At 39.3% G+C, this 22,059-nt stretch overlaps 2 protein-coding genes across 4 annotated transcripts in view; one reads left to right on the forward strand and one right to left on the reverse strand.

Annotated features, from left to right (window-relative positions):
• Positions 1–511: 511 nt before the first annotated feature.
• slc6a4b (solute carrier family 6 member 4b) lies at positions 512–6,325 on the reverse strand. The gene is made up of 13 exons (XM_085426960.1): positions 6,124–6,325; positions 5,531–5,665; positions 5,218–5,437; positions 4,936–5,074; positions 4,670–4,804; positions 3,630–3,733; positions 2,659–2,786; positions 2,439–2,551; positions 2,148–2,279; positions 1,844–1,943; positions 1,626–1,726; positions 944–1,111; positions 512–847 (listed from the first exon to the last, which is right to left on the reverse strand). The coding sequence occupies exons 1-13, from the start codon at positions 6,323–6,325 to the stop codon at positions 767–769; spliced, it is 1,758 nt and encodes a 585-aa protein (XP_085283086.1). The 3' UTR covers positions 512–766.
• A 3,214-nt stretch (positions 6,326–9,539) lies between these two features.
• The window catches only part of sgsm1a (small G protein signaling modulator 1a), a 37,137-nt gene continuing 24,617 nt past the window's right edge, over positions 9,540–22,059 (forward strand). For all 3 annotated transcript variants that reach the window (XM_085425471.1, XM_085425469.1, XM_085425470.1), the window contains exons 1-2: positions 9,540–9,605; positions 9,736–9,779. In XM_085425471.1, the coding sequence (XP_085281597.1) occupies positions 9,587–9,605; positions 9,736–9,779 (63 nt within the window). In that variant the 5' untranslated portion in view covers positions 9,540–9,586. The remainder of the gene's footprint in view (positions 9,606–9,735; positions 9,780–22,059) is intronic.

Consider the following 22,059-nt stretch of genomic DNA (forward strand, 5'->3'; position numbering starts at 1 on the left):
ATAAGAAGATTACACTTTTAACACGGTCTTTGTCTGAGAGTCTCACTTACCTCCACTGCAAACACTAGTAGGGAAAAAAACAACTTTTTCAACTTTTACTTCTTCAAGCTGCTGCCTTTAAAATCCTATGCAAGCACTGTATTACAGACCTACTGTCTAAATACAAAATACATCAAATACACTGTAATACACTCTTTTGTTATTTACCTCAGGTTTTGGTTGTAAATAACACGAAATGACTCACTCAACCGAGATTAACTATGATAGCCTCACTGCTGCTACAACTGCAACACTGATGATCCCACTGTTAGTAAAGCTGAGCATGCAAAGCAACAACGTACATAAAATATAGAAATGTTCCCATGCAAATATTCCCATGTTCCTTGGCATCATCTATCTTTATAAGATGAAAAGAGACCACAGATTTTACCACTTAACTTGTACAACCACAAGAAAGCAAAACGAGAAAACTCTAAACTATCCTGGTGACGCAGGTCTGAATCGCTCTCTCTCTATCGTTTCTGTTTCTCTCTCTCACACAAACACACACACACACATAGGGCAGAGATATGAGTATCTCAAATCCTCTCAAAATTAAAAATTTAGCAGCATTTACCTTTATACAGAGTGTACATACGCAGTGAGAGTTCAACACCATTAACTGGTAATCAGTCATAATGTTAGATCATGTTTAGGTTCAGCCATAAACAAACCTACAACTGTGGTTTTAATGGCAATCTAAAAGCACACAGAGATGTTTATCTCTCTATGGTACAGTGGCCATGTTGAGGTTCTCAGCGTGGATGTCTGGTATTGTCCTCTCGGGCCTCAGACACACGGCCAATCTCTGTGGAAAACAAGGGACGCGTGCAAACGAAGCAGAGGTTAGATTAGAAGAAAATGCATCAGAAACAGTTTCAGGACTTTGCACGCATCCACCAACCTGTTTGAGGGAACCAGGGGTCCACACCAGCTTGTAGACCATGTAGATTGGGACCCAAATGAAGGATGATAAGCCAACGATGTACCCGACTATGATGCTCCAGTCCGGGTACTTGTAATCAAACAGTGCGAGGGGTGGTGCTTTCAGCAGGGAGCTCACAATGATATACTGAGAAGATATGGGATACGCAGCATTTCCATATATGTTAATATATGACCTGTACTGAGTCCATTATTTAAAAATATGTAAAAGAAGTCTTATTGGTGTAGATTTCTAATTCTAAAATGTCATCAGGACAACAACCTTATAGGTGGATGCAAATAAGAGATTAGGGTATCAAACAGCATATGTCTGTGTGCATGCTAGAAAATATTTAAGGAAGCTACTTCACAAAGAGAAGAATTTAATCTACAGAGGGGGCACTGAACTGTCTGCTCTCTTCAACTTTAAAGGCCACTGCTGAAGCTGTCTTTTGATCCTGCAATGAGCTTTCTCTCATATCCTTGTCTGCTACAGCTCACTGATCTCTGAGTGGCTTAACTGGATGATGCTCATTTGACCCAAAGAACTATGTGTTAAAGTATTTACAATGAGTGAAGATAACTAAAAGATCTTGTCGTTTTTATACAGCATAACCGCTGACATTACGACTGAACCTTTGGGTGTTCAGAGTATCTCTCACCGCCAGAAACGCAGGACTGATAGCAACCCAGCACACTTTCCAGAACAGTCCCGGGGCTTTCCCAAGCATAGCCTGAACGTCATTGCTAAATCGATGGATTCCTGAAATCAGCAAAAATAATACAATCCCTTATAGGTCACCAATTTATACTGGTGATAAAAGAAACAGAAAACTAGTCAATAGATTTCTTCTTTTTTTTCCTTTTTTTTTTTTTTTACCATAGAACCAGGAAACTGCAATAGCCTCAAGGAAACCCACTGCAATAATTGAGCTTCCAACTCCAAACTCCTCCAGCAGCTTCACCACGTAGGCACCACCCTGCCAGTAAGATTTTACAATCATTGATCATCAGTCAGCACTCATTTCCCCTCATTTGAGCAGCAGACAGTAGATAGCACTACTCCAATTTGCTACAATGTATCCAGAGCATTAATTATAATTGAAGGTAATTGTTTTAAAATATTGAGGCGATGCTTTTTGCTCTCTCGGGTTTGATGAGGATATAAAACACGAGTAACTTACATTGGTAAGGGTGCTCAGAGAGCCTAAAAAACAGACAACCACCAAGCACAGAACAAAAAGTTCCCGTCTGTGATAGAACTGATCTGGATATTCATCCAACACAGCAGTGATGATCGCCTCCAGCCCTCCAAACTGAAGCACACAGAGACAGCTGTTATCATTAGAAACATGTAGAGAAGTGTAAGGATGTTTGAAGTTCATGAAATAAGAAATATTGGACTGAATTTATGAATTTGAATCTGTGGTAGTAATCATCATGCACTGAATACTTCTAGGTTTCTCATCTCGTACCGTGCTGTCCAGTCCCAGTGTGATCATCATCACAAAAAAGATGATCGCGAAAAAGGTCGAGCCCATCATGTTTGCAATGGCCTCTGGGTAGGTGATGAAGAGTAGGCTCGGTCCTTAAAAGCACAGAAATGAACATGAACAGATGGGAGTGAGTATCTGTAATTATAATAGTTACAATACATTTTATTTAAAACAATGTTTTACTGTTTTGCCTGCTGACCTTTGTCTCTGGCTACATCCTCAACCTCCACTTGCCTCATCTCTGCCATGTAGCCCAGCACCGTAAAGATGACGAAGCCCGACACAAAGCTGGTCAGACAGTTTACCAAGCTGGTCACGATGGCGTCGCTGCCGAGGAGGAAGCAGCGCAGTCATTGAACTTACTTATAGAAAAACACTTTCTTAAACAACAGGTCTGTTTGCAGACGGAGGCAGAAATGACATTTTCAGCATTTCGCCTGGTTTTCTTTACAAATTTCTTAAAACTTTTTCTGAGACACTTAGCTCACACACACCCAACAAGCCGACAAGATACTGTTTGCTTATAAAGTATAGAATAAATAACTTACAATTAACAGATAATAAAGAATACATTAATTACACATGGAGAAATTAAAACTAGAATTTGCATATTTGAGTTTTTTTTATTTTATTTTTTTATTTGTTTATCAAGAGATTATGGAAACGTATATACATTGTATTGTATGCATCTTACATGACATATTTTCTCAAACATTTCTTTCCCAATCATTTTAACTTTTTCTTGTTAAACAAAAGAGAAATTAAAATACAAAAAACATATTTGAGTTTTAATTTGTATCACACTATGTTCAGCTTTTTAAAAAATTGGTTTATTTTTTTATTTTGGAAATTTATTGCTTAAAATTGTATCGTGCAATTTATCACATTTTTTTCTGAGGTAAAAGAAAATCACACCGTCGGCGCAGAAGTCTCAAAAACTCAAATAGTATCAAATAGTGTATCAAATGTGACACACTAGGCGTTACGGGGATAATGTTTCCAAAGCTTGTCGTTAAAATCAAACACAACGCTCAAAAGGAGATGTGTTTTCACTCGTGCAATGGTTTCAGCATTTCACCCAGAGCATCAGTCTTTACTATTTAAGCCACAACCACAGTTTCAGACAATAACTCAGTGTCTCATATGTCAGCAGGCACTGAGGGATCTTACCGATAGCAGTTGTTTGTGAAAGAGTTGTAGCTTGAAAGAGCCAAGAGGACCCCGAACCCTGGGCCCAGAGAAAAGAATATCTGAGCAGCAGCGTCCACCCACACCTACAAAACACAGAGGCAAAAATGCTCTGGGATGCTGTAGATTATTATGGTATTTAAGAGTATTAAAATAAATTGTCACTGATTAAACACCATCTAATTTTTCTTGTTTTTTTTATTTTATTTTATTTTGCCAAGCAGAGATTGGTTGTGTCAGTGGTACAGTGGGTACACAGCTGTATGCAGGGAGATCTGAAGAGCAGCTCGCATTCGGCATTAAAAAGAAGAGGACAGCGTTGGATATCGGGGAGGCAGACAGAAAGGGAGGCTTTTGTTAATGGCAGAAAATCTAAACCAATTATGCATCTTATTATCCTGCTCTGTGGCTTATTTATGCATCTCATTTCATCTCATCCATATTCTCTTCTAACCAAAGCACTCACACATGTTTTGCAAACAACAGCAGCGAGCTAAGAAGGAAGATGAGAAGGCGCGATAGATAGAAAAGAAATACAGGCTGATTCTCAGGGGACTAGTGGGTAGAATTAAATGAATATTTGGAAGATCCAGCTGTGCTGCATGTCTGAGTGTCATCATTTTAACAAGTTAAATATGCATCGGGATTTCTCCTCAGTGTTGGTTAAAATTATCAAGAATATCAACTTATTTGAGTCATTTCACCAGGACCTGCTAAGTGTGAAAGTTCTAAGAGGTTATAAGCACTTTTTTCATATTAGCAAAAAAATGACCCTGCTATAGATAAAATGCTGCTCTAAAAAGTGGCTGCATTGATTCTTCTCACATCGGTGAAAATAAATTATTCTTTTATTTACTTAATTTTTACACATGTCAAATGAGACTACAGGTAACTGAAAACGTATTCTCATAGAACAAGGGTTTTATGGATCGTTTAAATTAACAGCATTTGTTTGTTTGTTTTTAACTTTAAATAATTATATAATTTATAACAAACCAGCTGGTCCCCCAGCTTCAACTCACACTGGTCTCCAGCAGCTTTCCCCACTGTGGTTTGAGATAAAACACCACACCTCTCCAGGCTCCTGGCAGAGTGGCGCCTCGAATGAGCAGGATAAAAAGCACAATATAGGGCAATGTGGCGGTCACCCACACTACCTGGTGCAGAGGAAGGCGATATATCAGAGTTGGAAACAAAGGTGTAAGAGAACCAGAAATCTAAGATAAAATCTGTGATTCAAGCAAAGAACATCCATTGTTGTGGCAGTAAAGCGACAGCAAAAAACTACCTTCCCTGAAGTCTTCACGCCCTTCCACAGGCTGAAGTACACTATGGTGAAAATGAGAAAAAGGCAAAGCATCAGCTGCCAGCGAACCCCACCAACATCTCTCAGCCCAGATGACTTGTGGATCTCAAGAACATTCCTCCTGTTGAAACAAAACATGGAACATCACGTTTTCAGCAACAAGATCATATTTCCCAAACAAAACCACCAGCTTGACTGTGTCAAGGATTCCCGCACAGCCGTGTACCTATGTGGTTTTTGCTACTCACACTTACATGCACTTACGTGTAAAATTCCTCTGCCGGAGACCTGGAGGCATTTGTCCAGGTGATGTTGTCCATGCCAAAATAGTTGGTGCAGTCGGGGGTGTTCCACACATTGTCGCAGTTAGTCCAAGGCAGGATGCTGGAGAACGAGGAATAGAAGTAGAAGAGGGCCCAGGCGATGATGGTGTTGTAGTAGAAGGACACATACAGAGCGATGATGCAGATGGCGTATCCTATACCTGAAACACACCAGGAAATGAAAAGAGCTTTGTAGCTGCAAATAAAAAATGTGTTTTGTCCGCACATGATCTGTCGAGCAGCTCAGGCCTCACCTTTGAAAATGGGACAGATGTGTTTCCATATTGATATGGCTCCAGTTCTGTGAAACTGTCCCAGTGCCAGCTCCATGTAGAAGAGCGGAACACCACCAAAGATGGCCATCAAAATGTAGGGAATAAGGAAAGCACCTGCATGGAGAGATGACATCTGAGGACATTTGTAAATGACAAAAACACTAACTTAAACCTGATTTTGGTTCCCATCCCAGCTTAAAGAGTGAATCTGCATGATTTAAGTGAAACTGACCCACTTGTTAGAGCAGGCAAAGAAAGAATTGTCCACATAGTCCTGTGATTCTTTTCCTAGTTTTTGTCCCCTGACCTAAAAATCTTATCTTAATATGAACTTGTTAAGCTCTTTTATTTTTTGAAATTATAAACAAAGACCAAATGCATTTCAAAGACTTTTTAATTGAGTTTCTAACGGATGGATGTTCTCTTCAGCACCATGGACAGTTTCTGCTGTCATCTTTTTCGAGCAGAAACTGTGAGATCAAAATCATTTGAGGACAGAACAAGTTTTACAAACAAAGTCCGCACATCCTAACTTATAGATCAACCTGCTTTTAAACCTTTAGCCTACTTACCGCCACCGTTTTGATAACATATGTACGGAAACCTCCAAACATTCCCAAGGTCCACAGCAAAGCCAATCACAGACAGGAGAAAATCCATCTTTTTGCTCCATTTGTCTCGGGACTCCGTCTGCGTGATGACCGGGACCGGGACCGCGTTGTTGGTGCTATAGCCGGGGTTCGGGGAGCTGTGGTGGGTCAGACTGCCGGCCATGACCGCTGAGTCCTGTCGGGGCACCGGACTGTGAAAAGTCAGGCAGAGGAACAGCTCCTCAGAGAGGAGGATGCTTCTCCTGTGATGATGACAGGGTCGAGTGGGAGGAGTTGTTGGTGCTACACTTGGGGATACCTGTCAGTAGAAATCATACCCTCACTTTTTAACCGTCTTTCAACTAAAACGTCCAGGATGATTTACAGACTCTAAAGCGACGATGCTAGAGTTGATCAATGCGATAACTCACTTTAAAGGCGAGAGGCCTGTTTTTGAACACGGTTGAATTTCACCAGCAGCAAAGACTGATGGGATTGCAGCTTTACTCACATTTTTTTTAAACTCCTTTCCCCTGAACGCATCATGATGTGCAGTAAAGTGAATGTTGAAGTTTCGCTGTGTAAGTCATCTCTTGCACGTCACACCATCGAAATTCAAAACTCTGCAACCTCATATTTTCTCTTTTTATCAATATGAATTAGAATTTGTTGCCGCCTGAAACTCAAACTTTAGAATATAAAGACTGAATTTGGATGAATTGGTACATTATGATCCTCATTTTCTGGGGATATCAGTGTCTTTATTTTTGCAAAAAAAGGCCAAGGAAAATTGATTTCAACATCTTATACCTGAAACATGAGTGAAAGATTAAATCAAACAACAGGCTTCTGACACAGTGTAACAGTAATTTTAACTAGTGTGCAATCGGTCAGTTTGAACTTCCACAGATTTAATACAGAAAGCCATAAACGGCACCTTGGACCATCTTGGTTTGCTGGTCCTGTGGCATCATATAGTTTGGTGAAGACAGCAAAATAGAATCACAGTAGCTTAACTGCACTGATTAGGGAAACCTAATAAAATGAATTTGTAATCAAATCTACCGCTTTTAGCACTGAGTAGTTTGAAAAGGCTACTAACTGGATAGTCAGAGAGCCATGGTCATGTAGGTCTGTGAGCGGAGAGAGTGCATCAAATGAAGTTACTTTGGGAAATGGATATGACACAGGATAGGACAGGAGACATCCAGTAATATCATAAAATTGTCACTTAAGAACCAAGTTGCAGCCGCACTGTCTGGCCTGGTGTCACATGGTTTACTGCCCAGCTTCCCCACCTGAAGCTGGGGCAACGTGCTGTGCAGAAGGATTGTTTAATAACTGTTGTTTTGGCCCTTTCCTGCTAAATGGACATCAAAGGAGAAGCAAAGAAGAATATAGATTATTTCCCCTTCAAGTTAGCACCTCTCCGGGTAATAGACAGAGAGGGAGAGGCAGAGAAAGTTATAATACAAGTGATAATATTATTGTCAGAGCTAGGATGGAGAAAAGCTGGGAGGGAAAGGCTGTGGTTATCCAGCCGAGGTGTAGGGGCCCCTGAGGGCCAATAACATAGCAACAAACCATACATTACTGGCCTTCTCAGACATACAAACCTGTCAATCTGCATTGGCATACATGTGCAGAAGAGCATCAGACTGACAGGAGCCTCCCTCACATGCCCTGGTGTCTGTTAGAGCACGTCGACTCTAATCACGCATCGACATGTGCATGTTGGCTTCTGCCAGAGGCTCTGCTGACAGGCAAAGAGGCCTGTATGACACAGCATTGTTATTTCTAAAGCTGGTGTTGGTGTGGTTTAAAAATCCTTTGAGTTGTTGTCATTTAGAAAATAACGAAGTCCCTAAATTTAACCTTTTTCATCTGTTTTGTATATTTATATCAAAATGTATTTAAATCAAGTTTTACTGCAACCCCTGTTATTTGTTATTTGATCTGTCCACTTGCACCTTGTTGTGATTCATAGGAACCTGTCCATTTTTTTAAATACATTTTTCTTCCTATACAGAACAGCATTACGCTAAAAGGCTGCAAATAAATGTGGAGTGTTGATGTTTGTGTGCGTTGAGCTGTGGTCTAAAGACAAACATTGCTAATTAGGCAGAGGATAGCTGGTGAGGAGTTTGGTGTGCTGTGCTGTTTACTCAGGCAGAAGTCCTGTTATGACACTTAACACGACATCCTATTACCTCACATTAACTAAAGGTGTGAGTCACCCCAGCCGGGGAATCCTGGGTTAAAGAGGATGCTTGTGAGGAAAAACAACGTGGGGGGAGAAAGGGGCCCAACCCTGCACCCCTCAGTCCCCTCAGTCTGTCATCTTGTGTTATCACTCCATCCTTTCACCACCTGATTCACCTGACAGCTCAGTCCTCCAGGCGTGGCTGGACTCATGGCCTTAAGATCTCCCACTCTATAGTTCACTCAAGTCTACTGTGGTTCTCCAACTCACATTGCAGGTTTCTCTAATGTGTTCTGAGTTGGATGCTATGAGGAAAAAAATAAAGTAAGTAAATGGTGATCCACGTGGACCTGCTGGTTATTTTTCTTCTAATCACTGGGTATAAATATATATTACACAGTCGCCATCTTCTGGACAGTGTGAGTTATAACTCTTTGTGGGGATTTTCTGTTGCAGAATGACGCGGTTTTTCAAGCTTTTTTTATTTTAAATTTTACAGAAAAATAATGAAGAGTCATATCTGGTTTGACATGCAGTAGAGTGTTACAGTAGAACAGATGAGGGGAAGAATGGATCTTCATATATATTTTATTTTATTTCTTTTTATTCTCTTTTGCGCCTTTTGTTTTTATTTTATTCATTAATTTAGTTAGTTATTTACTTATTATTTTAGTAGTTACGGTTAATCAATGAATTTTATTTTTTTATTTGTTTATTATGTTAATAACTGATTTTTATATAATAATTTTACCCAGAATTTAATTTAATTTTAGTTTTGTTTTGTTTGGCATCTTAATTTAACCGTTCTTCTACATTTTGACCACAAGATGGCGTAAGGACAAAAGATTTCCCCATCTGATAAATTTACGCAAAAACGAAGCTCTGATGTGTTTTAGTCATGTTTTAATTTCAGTAATAGATTACATCCAAAATCTCGGTTAAACCAAATTATTTTTACTATCCTTGAGTCAGATTGTCGCTAAGATTTCTTGTAACTAAAGAGCGTTTGTAATACGTTGTATCCATACGGGTTGTATCCGTAAATAATATAGTCCACTCCGATTTTAAGGCTAGAAAGCTGTCTTTCGGTGAACATTTATTTCTCTCCCCTGGTTCTGACCCGTTCCCGGAGGGAGCGCAGCGTGTCTTTAAGAGGCGTGTGCTCGGAGGAGGTGGAGTCGTGATCCACATTGTACAAGCAGCTGATGGGAGGGTGCTGCGTTCAGACAGGAGACAGGATCCATGGCAACAATCATGGCAGGTGGGAGCAAAAGAACATTTTAATTTAAATTTATTTAAGTAACATTTGGCTCTGTTTGGGAACGCGGAGAAAGTTGAGTCGTGTCAGAAAGTAAAGATGCGCTGTTTGGTTTATTTTATTTGTGTTTCAGAGGCAGAGACCCGTCAGCGGCTGCTGCGCACCGTCAAAAAGGAGGTGGGTGTTTTCAGCTCAGCAGTTATCGAGTCGGAAAAACAAACATGTTGGTTCGTATGAAGCTCTGCAGTTCAGCCTGTGCTCGAAGAGGCTTGCCAGGTGATCCCTAACAAACACTGGCTGGCACCGTGTCAGCTGTTTCCTGGTGATGATTACAGATGTGTGCCTGTGGTGCTCATCTGTACCTCAGCCAGAAAAACACCAGGAAACAAGCTGATAGTAAGGGAGAAAAAGTAGAATACTAATAATAGTTATTAAAGTCCAGTAACAGTTTATGGTTGGTTAATTTGTTGTTCTCAGCATGAATGATGTAGTGCTGCACCTCACTAATTATTTGGGTGGAGAAGCAGCACGAAGGAAGCAGATTGTCTTTAGCCAGTGTTTGTTGTGTTTATGGCACAGCAAACCATCAGCCTTCTGCCAAACCATTTGGTGATTCTAGACTCAAACTGTGTGTGTGTGTGTGTGTGTGTGTGTGTGTGTGTGTGTGTGTGTGTGTGTGTGTGTGTGTGTGTGTGTGTGTGTGTAATGAGTTTTGTGTATATGAAAGCTTCCATACATGTCACTGACATGATAATGACTGTTTAGACTGTTACATAAAGCCTGTGTTAATGAGGCTGGTGCGGGGATGCAAAGCTCGACCTGCAGGAGCATCTGTTTGGAGGAAGGTGTTATTAGATTAGCTAATGTTTTTATGGTTCATAGTGTTAAGCCCTTTGTTCCACAAAATGAATGCCTTAGTAAGGTTATAGAGTTTCATTAGATTATGATGAACGGTCGAGGTGATTGTGCCGCCAACACTCCCCTATACAGTCTTGAAGATAAGCAGGCACACTACATTCAGCTCAGTAAGTATTAAAGTAAACTGCAGGTGAAATTCTAAAGTCCGAGAGCCAAATGTCCTACATGTCACCAGTCATGGAGGGGAATGGTTGAAAATAGATAGTATCTATTGGCATGTTGGCTAAACCTTTGCCTTGATGGTGGAAGCATGATGGAAGTGAACATGTTGTGAGATGTCCAAACTGATGGGCCGTGCCTTTGTGAAGAGCCTCCTTTCATATAGATGCTGAAGGTAAACAAGAGTGGCACCATTTTTTCCCCCACTTTGCTCCTTTTTTTAAAACATGTATTAAATCTCAGCAGCTTCCTTAAAGTAATAACACCCTTTCTTTCACACATAGCAACCTTATTTAAATCAGCAGCAAGCTTCTGGGGTCGTAATTGCGTCCACCCAAACATGGGACTGGCAGGAAGCTAAAACTCCCCAACAGGAAGTTGATTTATCATAACAGAGACACGTTGAAATATTCACAGTAGAGCGATAACATTCTGACAGCTGAAATCTAAAACGAAAGCACATCCAGTGTATTGGAGATAGATGACAGGTGCATGTCTGTTAGCAGACTGCTGTGTGTTACCTTATTGTGTTTCCATTGTCCTGTAGTGGTGTATACTTTACAGTTAAGCGTTTTTGTTGCCCTTTGTTTGTACAGGGTAGGTTTTCTCAGTGTCATCCACGCCTTTCTAATATAACCCAAACCCTCCGAGTCTTGTTGGTTTTGGTCTCTAAAAGAATATTCAGATGAAGAGGGACAGTAACAGCTGTTTGATTGTTGCATGGAGACATTTTCAACCTTCATTTGATAAAAGTGTTTATGTTTTTTTTAACTTTCCTCTCTAATTACCTCATGCTCTACTGGGCTTTATTCCTTTAAATCATCACATCCTGAATGTTGTGAAAGGAAGAGTGTAGAGGCGGTGGCCTGATTTGTTTTCCTCTGCTTCTCCAGTGTTTATCTGTGGAGAGCAGACCCTTCCCATGATTAAATATGCTCTCTGTGTGCATAAGGCCTCTCAAAGATTCTTTCACTGGGGCTCTTTGTTAGCGTAGCAGCGACTTTATTCTCAGACAGCTTTTTAATGAAGATCAGCATTTTTAATGATGTAAGAATCTGAAAAGAAAAAAGAAGAGTGGAAAGTGTTACTTTCTTTTTTTTACCATATTCAATCAGGATACACACTGAGCTGATGGGCAAACAAATGACACATACAATTTACATTCTTTAAAACATTTTCATAATTAAAAAAGCATCACTGATCCTGGCAGTGATCGGAAGCTTGTAAAGGAGGTCCTTTTAAAATCTTTGACATCTGAGGTTCTCTGTGCCGATGAATGTCTAAGAGTGTGGCAAGTGATTTAAAAAGATATCTGAATTATTTGCAAGGAAAACTATTAGATGTTAAACATTTCACTTTGCCCTCCAGCAAATTTAGCCCACAGGCAGGACATTAGATGCAAAAAGAAGCCTCAGAAACCCAAAATGTCTTTGCATGACGTGCTGACAGTCTTACAGAGCCTGGTGTCAAACTCCATATATCTACAATCAGAGCAATCAGAAATGTAGCCTGTGTGGAATTTTGTCAGGAAAAGCCTTTGCTGTCCAAAAATAGCATCAAAGCTAAGCTACTGTTTTACAAAGCAACCAAAGACCAGATCATTAGGAACGGAAATATATACACATACGTTTGTTTGGCCACAATATCAATAATGTAATGTGTTGTACTTATGTAGCGCTTTTCTAGTTTCACCCACCATTCAAACCACTTAAAGCACTTTATCTAGATCACAGCCAAAAGCCATTTAGAATCACCAGTTAACCCAACATGCTTGTTTCTGGATGGAGGGAGGAAGCCCAAGTACCCAGCAGATATGTTTGGTTCACAACAAAAACATCTTTTAGGAGAAGGTCCTCATTCCAACTTTGATTGGAAATGGAAATGTTATAGTTTGGGTTTGTTTCATGCAGCCTACAGTCATTTAGTCAACTATGAATTCAGCGTCATATCACAGAGTTCTGGGTCAGTCTATCCAAAAACTGAACCTGAGCCAGAAATGGAGCTTTCAGCAGGATAAAGATTCTGGTCCCAATAGAAATCCACTAAGGAATGTCTCAATCAGGAGAAACTGATGGCTTTAGAGGAGTCTAATAAAAGCTAAATTGAGACATCCTTCAACATTTTTCAGCTGAAGAGTGGCCAAAATCAGAGATAGTGGAAACTTATTCAGAGGTTTTTAGGGTTTTTCTTTTTTTGCTACATCTATTAAATCTGTTGATAACATTTTTGAAAAAGCTGTATCTACTTCTTCAGTCCCTGAAAGGAAAGATAGACGTTGTTGTTGTTGTCTGTGCCATTTTCACATCAGTTTATGGTTTTTATTACTCAGTGTGGGCCGTGCCATATGGTGACTCTATGCTGTGTGTTCTCACACTCTCCTTGCCCAGCTGGTTTTGTGCCATCAGTCTGCTCAAATATACCTGGATGTGGGCCATTATCCAGAGAGCGCAGGATGTCTGTGACAGCTGAATTGCCTTCTGGTGCAAAATTGTTTTAAATAAGAAATCTTATTTGCCTCAGCTTTGATACAGAGCCCCACTCTGTCTGGCTGCATTTCGCTCTGATCGTGCTGCTCCCTCCGCCTTCTTGAAAATCACGTGTGCACGTGCACATGCACACAAACAGAAATACACACCTGTGTTTGCTAAAGGAGAGAAGGGGCAATAGAGAGAGGGAGAGAAACTGAAGAGCTGTGTCATTTAGTTTCCTGTTTAATTTTTTACTGTTGGGTCTTGAGTTCCTCCTGTCTATAAACGAGATTGCACAAAAACTACCAAGCGGAATTTCATAAAACTAGGTGGAGAGGTAGAGCGCGGTCAAGGGAAGAATCTAGTAAATATTTATGCACATCCGGAGTACTTTCTTTGAAATTGCTAAATAGAGCTTTGGCCTTGGCTTAATTACATTTTGAGGACAAAAAAAGCAAATGAATCAAAGTGAGAACTTTTGCAGGTAGTCAAACTGAATAGACTGAGAGATTGACTGTTTATAGAGATTTTTCACTTTAACTGTTTGTGCAGCAAACACAGTGGAGGTCTGTGAATTTCATCATGTTGTGTTGATTGCTTGTGCGTATACTCCTGGTCTCAGGGATTTGTACAAGAACCAGTTCTTCACAGACGTTGCAAGACGGAGACTCTGACTCAGTAGTGAGCAGCTACTAGATACAAAGCAGATTATGGAGTGGCTACAGCACTAATCCAGGGCTGATGCATTCATTTTGCAGGGACAAATGCAGGGAAAACATCAGATATTATTATTGTATTAGAAACTAATATTTCTGAGATTGTTTCATTAAAAACTAGCATCTCAATTCCAAAAAAAGTTAGGATGCTGTGTAAAATGTAATGACCTGCAAATCTGATTATTTTCAGTAGAACATAGAAAAGATATCTATGTTATATTTACAAAAAAAAAAAAAACTTTCTCATGAAAAAATATAAAATAAAAATTTTACAGGGGCAACTAAAAGCTGGAAACGTAAGTGGTAATTGCAACTAATTAGTTTGACTGACAGTAGGTCAGGAAGATGATTGGATATAAAAAGAGCATTTTAGAGCGGTAAAGCTCATGAATCTTCAAAAAGAAATTGTGGAAAACTTTCAGAATAATTTTCCTCAATGTAACATTGTGAAGACTCTTTATATCCCATCGTATACAATACATAAAATCATCAACAGATCGGAAAATCTGGAGAACTCTCTGTGTGCAAGGGACAATGATGAAAAGCAATATTGGATGCACGTGATTTTCTGGCTGTCTGGCAGCACCACATTAACCACCACATTAACCACAAGCAACATTTCTGTTGTGGAAGTCACTGCAGGGGCTCAGGAACACTTACAGAAATCACTGTCTGTGAGCACAGTTCACCGTGCCATCCACAAATGCAGGTTACAGCTCTGTGACGCAAAGAAGAAGTCGTATATAAGCATAATCCATAATAATGCTGCCATCTTCTCTGGGACAAAGCTCATAAAAAAACAGACTAAGGCAAACTGGAAAACTCTTCTGTGGTCAGAGAAGTCAAAATGTAAAAATCTTTATGGACCATCCGATTTATTTTCAGCTCTCAGTTCAAAAGCCTGCGTCTCTGATGGTATGTGGGTGCATTAGCGCTTCTGAAATTGGCAGTTTGCATATCTGGAAAATGCACCATCAATGCTGAAAGGTGTATAAAAGTGACTTATTAAAGGAATATATGCCTCCATCCAGATGACTTTTTTTTTTCCAGGCAAGGCCATCCACATTTCACCGAGACAATGCTAAACCACACATAGCAGCTGTTACAGCAGCATTGCTTCCTGCACTCCATACAATCCTGACCTTTAACCACTTGAAGACATTTGATGCATCATGAAAGGAAAAATATAACAAAGAAGGCCCAGGACAGCTGAGCAGTTAGAATGCTATGTCATTCAAGAATGGGACAACATCCATCCATCCATTTTCTTCTGTTTAGCCAATTCAGAGTCACGGGGAGGCTGGCGGCTGTCCCAGCGGCCATAGGGCGAGAGGTGGTTTACATCCTGGACAGGTTGTCAGTCTGTCGCAGGGCTAACACAGAGAAACAAAAAACCAGTCAACTCACATTCACACCTATGGGCAATTTTGAATCACCAGTTCACCTAACCCCATTAACTGCCTGTGTTTGGATTGTGGGAGGAGGCCGGAGTACCCGGAGAGAGACAACAATTCAAAATGAGCAAATATTACATATGAAATAGTAAAATGTCTCAGTTTAAAGATTTGATGTTTTCCATGTTCTTCTGTGAAAAAAATGTCAGTTCATGACATTTGGAAATGTGCATTCTGTTTTTATTTACATTTTGCACAACATCCCAAATCTTCCTTTCTTTTTTTGAAAGTAGCCCTAGTGACACTTTTAAATCGATAGGATAGGATTACCTGGCTTTGCTGAGGTGCACTGCTGCTACACTGCTTATAATCAAACTGAACTACAGTACTTCATGCTGTTTAGTATGGCAGTTGAGGCAAATCTGCACAAACTGGACCATGTTATGTGAATGGAGGGCCCTGCTTCCTCTAAAGCTGTCCTGTCTCGACCTCGAATGATACGTCGTGTAAAATTATTTCATGTCAAGGCTGAATATTGACACTGTACAATCAGCGCTTCAAAATCCCACAGCGTCCTCGTAAAGGTGCCGTCATCAGAAAGACGTTTTAGAAAAGCCACCCTGTGGTTAGAGTACCTTGGAACTGTTTTGGGCTGTCTTTTGGTTATATTGACCTTTATGGTGGCATCACATTCTCTGCCATTTTTACAGCTGATCACTCTTTTCATTCGGTATTAAGCTGTAATTCACATAATGGAATCGTGATTCAGCTGGACCTCTTTATAAGAGAACTGCAGCTCCATGTGCCGTAGATTAACATGAATAACAGTAATTATTTTTTTCATTGTGCGCTCCCTTCATTCAGCATTAGACTTAGTGATTATGAATAATGTAGGATGGAGATTTTAATGCAAGGAGCTTTCTCTCTCCCTCTTATTTCCTTTCTCTGCTCTTGGAGGAGTTAATTGGAATACTCAAAAGATCCTTTATCACTCATGCTGTTGCCTTCAAGCAGACTCATCGTGCTTTGCTGATGAAATGAATCATTTTTTTCTCTAAATTTTCCGTTTTTTCTTAAATCTCAGTGAGAATATATTGTTTCTTGGGTGATATTGTAGCACATATGGTTGCTTTAAAAAGTAAAGTCTGGGTGGTATTTCTGCTTTATTGATGCCAGAGTAACAAGATGACGACAACACGGCGCATCTAGATATTAATAGTGGCTGTCGGAGAGCCGCATTCAGCCTCTTATTTCAGAGATGAATGAATGTTTGCGCGTCCTTTTGGCAGAAGTGATCCACTGTGAGACTCGTGACGTCTCCATAGAAACCTGTAGGTTGTCTGTGCTTAGACGTTTTACCATATAAATTCCTCAGAGGCCTGATCTGTAGCCCAGACGAGAGAGATGAGGAGGGTGCTTCCTCAAGTTAGCAGTCAGTTTTCTGTGTGTCAGATGCACCGAGAAAAAAAATTGGTGCATATAAAAGCCCTCTGTGTTTTAAGCGTTTGTGTGTGTGTTTGCGTGAACGCAGGCTTTTATATAATCATTAACGGAGCTGGTGTGCATCACAGTGACTGCCACTTTCTCTGGCGTGTCGGCAGTGTGAATCATTTCTGTTGATGCTAAAGAAAACAATGCTACTGATGCGAACAGTCCAAGTTTGAGTAATGACTGCTGTCTAATTAGTGAGTTGTTTTGCTTTTTTTTTATTCCAGGCTTCTGGGTTCATTTGTCGTCCAAGTATTTAGAAAAAAAAAAGATTTGTGGATTTAATTTGTCATCTTGCATAAACAGTGAGAGCTCAGTTGGCAGATTTTCTTAGCAGTGTTTGTGCATCTGTTACATTTTCGTGCCTGTAGTCTCCGTCTTAAAAATAGGGGTAGGAAATGCAGTGTTGTACTCTATATTGCCAAAAGTATTCACTCACCCATCCAAATCATTGAATTCAGCTGTTCAAATCACTTCCATGGCCACAGGTGTATAGAATCAAACACCTAGGCATGCAGACTGCTTCTACAAACATTTGTGAAAGAATGGGACGCTCTCAGGAGGTCAGTGAATTCCAACATGGTATTGTGATAGGATGCCACCTCTGCAACAAGTCCAGTCCTCACTACTAAATATTCCACAGTCAACTGTTAGTGGTATTATAACAAAGTGACAGTGACTGGGAATGACAGCAACTCAGCCATGAAGTAGAAGGCCACGTAACATCACAGAGCGGGGTCAGTGGATGCTGAGGTGCATAGTGCCCAGGGGTTGCCAGCTTTCTGCAGAGTCAATCGCTACAGACCTCCAAACTTCATGTGGCCTTCCGATTAGCTCAAGAGAAGTGTGTAGAGAGCTTCATGGAATGGGTTTGCATGACCAAGCAGCTGCATCTGAGCCTTGCATCACCAAGCACAATGCAGAGTGGGATTATGGGTTGTTTTTCAGGAGTTTGGCTCAGTCCTTTAGTTCTAGTTAAAGGAACTCGTAATGTTTCAGCATACCAAGACATTTTTGGACAATTTCATGTTTGTGGAACTTTGTGGGAACGGTTTTGGGGATGTTCCAACACGACTGCACATGTGCACAAAGCAAGGTCCACAAAGACATGTATAAGGGAGCTTGGTGTGGAAGAACTTGACTGGCCTGCACAGAGTCCAACCCAAAAGAACACCTCTGGGATGAATTAAAGCAGAGATTACGAGTTAGGCCTTCTTGTCCAACATCAGTGTTTGAGTTCACCACATGATCTGAATAATTGCATTGTGCTTGGTCATTGTGCTTGATTGATTGATTGATTGATTGATTGATTGATTGGTAATTTATTTCAACATGTGAACAATATACAAGTACATTTAGAAAAGAAATAAGAGAGAAAAAAAATACTATACAAATTACATACAAAAAACCATTCTGATTAATTTACATGTTGAAAGGGAGTGGGAAGAAGTATACACTTATTTAATCCCACCCCTTTGCCATAAATTATCAGTGAATATTTAGTCAGCTTCCTTACTGATATAATTTGTAATAAAAATAGTGAACAGATTTCTGATATACTATATACTATAATATCACATCATGAATTTTTTGTTTGTTTGTTTTTAAATAGAGACATTCACTTAATTTAAATATTTTCCTTTTCTTTATAGATCGAGAAGATCATATTTTTATAACTCTTTTTGAACAGTTTTATGTTTGGACATTGCTTTAATTCCATATTCAGTTTGTTCCATAGTTTCACTCCTTGAACAGAAACACAAAAGCCTTTTCTTGTAGTATGTACCTTCATTGTTTTCAAGTTACAAAAACCCCTTAAATTATAACTTCCTTCTTTCAAAAAAAACATACTCTGAATATTACCTGGCAGTTCTTTATTTTTTGCTTTGAATAGAATTTGTGCTGTTTGGAATTTCACTATATCGTCAATTTTCAATATTTCAGACTGCAAAAATAGTGAGTTTGTATGTTCCCTATAACCTGCATTGTGGATGATTCGAATTGCTTTTTTTTGAAGAGTAAAAACTGAATGTAATGTGGTTTTATAGTTATTGCCCCAGACCTCTGCACAATAGCTTAAGTATGGTGAAACCAGTGAACAGTAGAGAATATGAAGTGATGTTCTGTCGAATACCTGTTTTGCCTTGTTTAGTACTGCAATGCTTCGTGATACTTTGGAATGAATATATCTTACGTGAGCTCTCCAGTTAAGTTTTTCATCTATTATTACCCCCAGAAATTTATTTTCACTGACTCTTTCAATATCAACACCATTTATTTGAATCTTTGCATTTGTATTTAAACTACTATTTCCAAATAACATCAGTTTAGATTTATTCAAATTTAATGATAATTTGTTTTTATCAAGCCAGAACTTCACTTTACTTATTTCATTAGTCATATCCTCCAATAAATTCTGCAGATCATCACCAGAGCAAAAAATGTTTGTATCGTCAGCAAAGAGAACCATTTTTAATACTTTGGACACTTTACAGATGTCGTTAATGTACAAGTTGAAGAATTTTGGACCCAAAACTGACCCTTGGGGTACACCACAAGCAATGTCCATACATAAGGAGCAACCACCATTTATTTTCACAAACTGCTTTCTGTCACTTAAATAACTCCGGACCCAATCTAAAACTACCCCTCTGACACCATAACGTTCCAGTTTTCTTATTAATATATCATGATCTATAGTGTCAAATGCCTTTGTCAAGTCTATGAATAACCCAGCCACATATTGCTTTTTGTCTATGGAATTTGTGATGTATTCTATTGAATCTAATAGTGCCGATGATGTTGATCTGCTTGATCTGAATCCGTACTGACTCTCAGTGAGTAGTTTATGTTTATCTATAAATTTTTCCAGTCTGTTTTTAAACAGTTTTTCAAGAACTTTTGAGAATTGAGGTAGTAAAGAGACAGGCCTGTAGTTTGTGAAATGGTGTTTGTTTCCAGATTTGTATAGAGGTATAACTTTTGCTCTTTTCATTCTGTCTGGAAATCGACCAGTTTGAAATGATAAATTACAGATGTATGTAAATGGTTTTATAATAGCCTCAATGACTCTTTTAACCACTATCATATCAATATCATTACAATCCAAAGATTTGTGATTTTTACATTTTTTGACAATTTCAAGAACTTCATTTTCATCAACGGCTGTGAGAAACATAGAATATGGATTTCTGTCAATCAGTGTATCGGGTTTTTCCTGTGCTTTCCCAGGATGAGTGATTGTTCTTGCTAAATTTGGTCCAGCAGTTACAAAGAATTCATTGAGACTATTTGCCACAACATCCATATTGTATTCTTCATGGTCATTACAAATGAAATACTTGGGATAGTTCTTGCCTGCAGCTTCTAGAAGAATAGTCAAAAATTCCCATAAACATACTCCTGAATCTTGTGGAAAGCCTTTTCCAAGCAAAATATAAAGATGTGGTGGGTGACTCAAGATTTTTGCACAGTATTAAACATCACTATATAAACTTACCAGTACTGCCAAATGTCTGAGTAACTTTATTCAAGTATAAAAAGTACTTTTCAGTTATTATAGTTAACCTCTCACTTAAAATCAAATTTAAGTGAGAGGTTAACACTTTTCACCTCATTTGTTTGAGAACTAGATTAGCATTTTATAAATGAACAATAAACATAAACGTCAGATGCTATGCTTAGAATAAATATCAACAGTAAGGTAGCTAAAATTACTGTCATCTTGATTAACAGCAGTACTTAAATTCCTCATAGCCAGTAGTAATAGTTAGATAATAGCCAGCCTTTAAGTACTGTGTGCCTTCATATTTTAACAGCTCATGTTTGCTTAAATAAAGATCTGAATGCCAAATGGATGACCTGAAGTGATTTAATTATCTCTGTTTTCTTACAGTAAATGTGAGATCAAAATACAGGTGGCATAATCCATTTATGTATAGTGAGTAAACTAGTAATGAAATTATTAATCAATTTAATTGTGCCATAGTGGAAAATCCAATCTGAAGATAGAACTTTATCTGGTGGAAAATATTATGATCCCGCTGTAAATTTCATTGCCTTACAGTTGCAGAAGTGCCACACAGAGAAAATATTTGCCCATGCCACCGAAATATAGAGTTAATGTGCTGGAGAAGGTGTGTGTGTGTGTGTGTGTGTGTGTGTGTGTGTGTGTGTGTGTGTGTGTGTGTGTGTGTGTGTGTGTGTGTGTGTGTCCGTAAGTCAATGTCTTTGTGTGTAGTGGGTGAACCTGGCAGTGCAATATGGTCATTGTGGACAGACTCATTTCAACAGGAAATTACAGCTATCTGTGTGGCCGTGTCCAGGGCTTGATACTTTCCATGCATATTGCAGACCAGTGCCCACACAGTAGGATGTCTCCATAGCCACCAGAGCAGCTGATACACCCAATCATCTTAACTATTGGCTATACAGTTAGTGCCTTATATTATCCGACTACTTACCTTTTTTTGTAGTTTTGCCTCTGTGCACCTCCACAGTGGATACAATCTTTATGTGATCGATATGCAGATTTTTAGCTTTAACAAAAATCTTAGCAGTAAATGGTTTGGAATTACAACTATTTTTACCCACAGTTCCCCACTTTCAGAAGATCAAAAGTAATTAAACAAGCTAACATCATTTTAAATACGAGGATTATTTTAATAATCGGATGAAAATCCTTTGCAGTCAAAGACTACCTGAAGTCTAGAAAGACAGGGACATCACCAAATTCTGTTTCCTCCCTTTAACTGTTATGTTATACCTTTTCTGCAACCACCTACTGCAGTTGTTGCTTGTTTGTGGGTTTTTCTGGCCTTTGGCAATCATGTTCTGTTTGACTGAAACAGGTGACTGATTTGGCCATTAAAGAATATTTTATTTCCCTTGAGAAAACCTTGGGTTGCTTTTGCAGTCTGCTTTTGGCTGCTCTTTATTTGCACTGCGCAGTGTTGTCTGTTCATTTCTGCAGCATTTGTCTGATCTGAGCAGAGGGTATAGCCCTGTACACTTCTGAATTCATCTTTATAGACTGCTTCTATCAGCAGTCACATGTTCAATAAACAGTAGTGACCTGCTTCGACTGGAAAACATACAGTGCGTGCCGAAGCCTCCACCATGTTTGACAGATAATGTGGTGTCAGATCATGAGTTGATTCATCCTGATTTCATCTGACCAAATATTTGTTCTGAACTGTGCAGGCTGGTTTAGATGTTTTCTGACAAAGTCTAATCTGGCCTACTTCTTCCTGAGTGTAACCAGTAGTTACAGCCTGATGATGGCCTCCCTCATTTGGACCTCATATTGAGAGTT

Source organism: Rhamphochromis longiceps, linkage group LG12 (assembly GCF_057381845.1).
Source record: "Rhamphochromis longiceps isolate RC_006_pf linkage group LG12, R_longiceps_female_GT1.1, whole genome shotgun sequence".
Classification (NCBI taxonomy): domain Eukaryota; kingdom Metazoa; phylum Chordata; class Actinopteri; order Cichliformes; family Cichlidae; genus Rhamphochromis; species Rhamphochromis longiceps.